Here is a 3,028-nt window from a genome sequence, read left to right on the forward strand (position 1 = left end):
CAATTTCTTCCCTTGTTGCCCATATATAAATCTTCGATTGTCGAAAAACTTTTATTTCAAAAATTTAAGGTTCTTTATTGTTCTGCCAAAACCCCTAGGATACCCAAGAAAGATTTGAACTGTGAGAGTTTGTTGCCCAAATGACGGAAGAAATTTATCAGAACAAATGAATGATTTAGCCATTCAAAGCAATTTACTTGAGGGAGTGCTTTTAATAGAACATATCATTTCTTATTATGGAGCTCAAAAAGGGATTATCTGCAATAAGTTTATACCTCATAAATGAGGATATTCTGTACATTGTACTTTATTAAATTTCCATATTAATTTGTGAGTTTTTTTTTTATATAATTATTCATTATTAAAAAATTATTTTTCAAATCATCCACTCTATAAAAGAATTTTCTAATTGTGCATCAATTTGCATGTCCGACAATATAATCAATATTGTATTTTCAACAGTTATATTACTGAATATACAAATTCGACACTAATAGTATTGAACTCTGAGCTGTTCGACATCATCGATGTTGAACAATGAACTTTCACGCTATAGGAGCACGACCACGCTATCGTCTGACACCTTTAAAATTTTTAAATAATGCAATCCGAAAAATAATTATGATATATTTATTTAAATAAAAATTTATAATTTTTTTATATATTTATCTTTTAAATGATGAATCACTATATAATTTTTACGACGAATCCACCAATGAAATTAAAAATTTTAATTCTTATAAATAAAATAATTAATATTAAATATTTATTTTTATTTACTTATAAAATTAATTTAAACTATATATAAAAAATATATAAAACTTACTCGCATTTTTTTAATTGCAATTGAATCAAAACAACTTGATACAAATACTTTTCTCTTAAAATCTTTTTGTAAAATTTTTTTTCTCTTATAAAAATCTCTCCCACTCTAAAAACACAAAAAAATTTCAATTATTGAGAAGCAAATAATTTACAGAGGAAGGAGCAATTTTTTTGAAATTTATAGAGGAGGAAGAGGCAATTTTTATAGAGAACTCGTCGAGCAGAGGAAGCAAGCAATTTATAGACGAAACCGTAGGGTAGATGTTAGCACTAGTCGTTTGGCTATCCGCACTGTGATTGAATGCTGGATAAAATGATGCATGGCATGTGCCGAACATATCATGTATGATCTTCACGGAAGTCATGTATGATCATCACCTCCTGCTCCCATGGCACGAAAGCTCATTGATAGTGTCGAATAATTTAGTGTTCAATATTAATAGTGTCAAACTTGCATGTTCAATCATATGACTATCGAATATATAATGTTGATATATACAATCTGAAAATTCTTTTTAGATTGTATGATTTAAAAAATATTTTTTAATAATGGATTATTTAATAAAAAAACTCTTAGTTTGTGATAAATGTAGTGTATTCCTTATAAATTCTCATTATTTCTTTTTATTTTTTTTGAATTAGCTTTTGAAGGTGTATCCAATCCGACTAATTTTCTTTAAATAATATTAAAATTGATTTTCTTTAAATAATATTAAAATTGATATCTAATATTGAGTTTCTCATACGTGTTTCAAACCACATTTATCTTATCTTAGACAATTTAGGTTGTGTTAAATTTTCTCAAGTAACGTGTCAGACACTCATACCCTTAACTAGTTTTGGAATTAAGTTAGGATTGAACTATCTTCTTAAGACACTCCATCTAGAATTTTCTAAGAATGTTTACAAATCCCGACAACGGTTGTCAGAGATGCCATTGTAGGTTTGGAGTGGATAACACTTACCGATCCTATAATGCTTTCACCAGAGCTTCTCTGGAATGGAATTGAGAAGCCAGAGAAGTAGCAAACTAGCTGTTGGTGTCGGAAATGTCATAGCAGGTGCAGGTGGAGGATAAGTAGCCATTTGTGGAGGTTGAAGAAGTGGGTGAAAGCCAGCTTTTCGTTAATTTTGCAGTGGCTTTTGCATAGCATTTTGGTAGTTGGTTTTACTCAATTCAATTTCCCACTCTCGCATGCATTCACTACACTTCTTCTTACATTAAAATCGTTCTTGCTTGTGGAGAGCGAATTCGGTAAAGCTTTATTGAAGTAATAATAACCCTTCATGAATATTGTAAAGCTTTATTGAAGTAATTAACTCTACTTCCACAAAGATATACTTAAAAGAGTAGAGCTTTTTTATCATAAGCTTACACAATACTTCTCTTCCACAAAGATATAGGCAAATTCATGCAGAGACAGAGAGTGCTTGTTCCATTTTATTGCCCATAAACTGGAGAGTAGAGTTAATATAGGATTCCAAATCCTGCAATCTCCACCCTTCAATCGGATCAACAACAAAAGACCACTCGATCCTACACCCATGTTCACCACCTGCTCCATCTCCATTAACCGGCAGTACTTGGATTGTGGCCGTGTACGAATTGAATCCCATGTTAGTTTCAGTGACCTGGTAACTCATACACCGTTTAACCGGATTGATCATGATGAGCTTCTCTTTGACCCAGTTGATGATGCTCCCACCAGTGGCGTCGGAGGATGGTTTTGGCTTGGAAGCACAGTAGCGGACGAGACCAGGCTTGCCTAGTTCACCCTCGACTTGGTAAGACGTTTCTAGATTTGGAAACCACTTATGTGCATTGCAGAAGTCCTCGAAGAAGGGCCACACTTGGTCTGCTGTAGCGTTTTTCAGCTCCATCGAGGCCTTGCCTTCCCATTTAGGCTCCCTTTCCTCTGCCATGTTTGTCAGGAAGTGAGAAGGAAGTAATAGCAAGGAAAACTAGCAAAGTCTCATGCTCAATTAAACTTCAGTTGACGCACAGCAACGTACAGGTGGATTTTGATTATTGATGCTTATAATGAAAAATCATAATGCGCATTGTCCATATCCAAGACTTGGAATTTTCTGCTTTGTTACTTTTGTGTTTAACCAAAAATTTATTATTATTATTATTATTTTGTGATGATAGGGATGGCGGTGTGCTTTACAGCTGTTAGCAAACCCATCAACGTGGTCACAG

At 33.1% G+C, this 3,028-nt stretch overlaps 1 protein-coding gene across 1 annotated transcript; it reads right to left on the minus strand.

The window, feature by feature from the left end:
- Window positions 1–2,109: 2,109 nt before the first annotated feature.
- On the minus strand, window positions 2,110–2,827 carry LOC110611092 (lachrymatory-factor synthase-like). The gene has a single exon (XM_021751217.2). The coding sequence runs from the start codon at window positions 2,746–2,748 to the stop codon at window positions 2,236–2,238; it is 513 nt and encodes a 170-aa protein (XP_021606909.1). The 5' UTR covers window positions 2,749–2,827; the 3' UTR covers window positions 2,110–2,235.
- Between the last annotated feature and the right edge of the window lie 201 nt (window positions 2,828–3,028).

This window comes from Manihot esculenta, chromosome 3 (assembly GCF_001659605.2).
Source record: "Manihot esculenta cultivar AM560-2 chromosome 3, M.esculenta_v8, whole genome shotgun sequence".
In the NCBI taxonomy this organism is placed as follows: domain Eukaryota; kingdom Viridiplantae; phylum Streptophyta; class Magnoliopsida; order Malpighiales; family Euphorbiaceae; genus Manihot; species Manihot esculenta.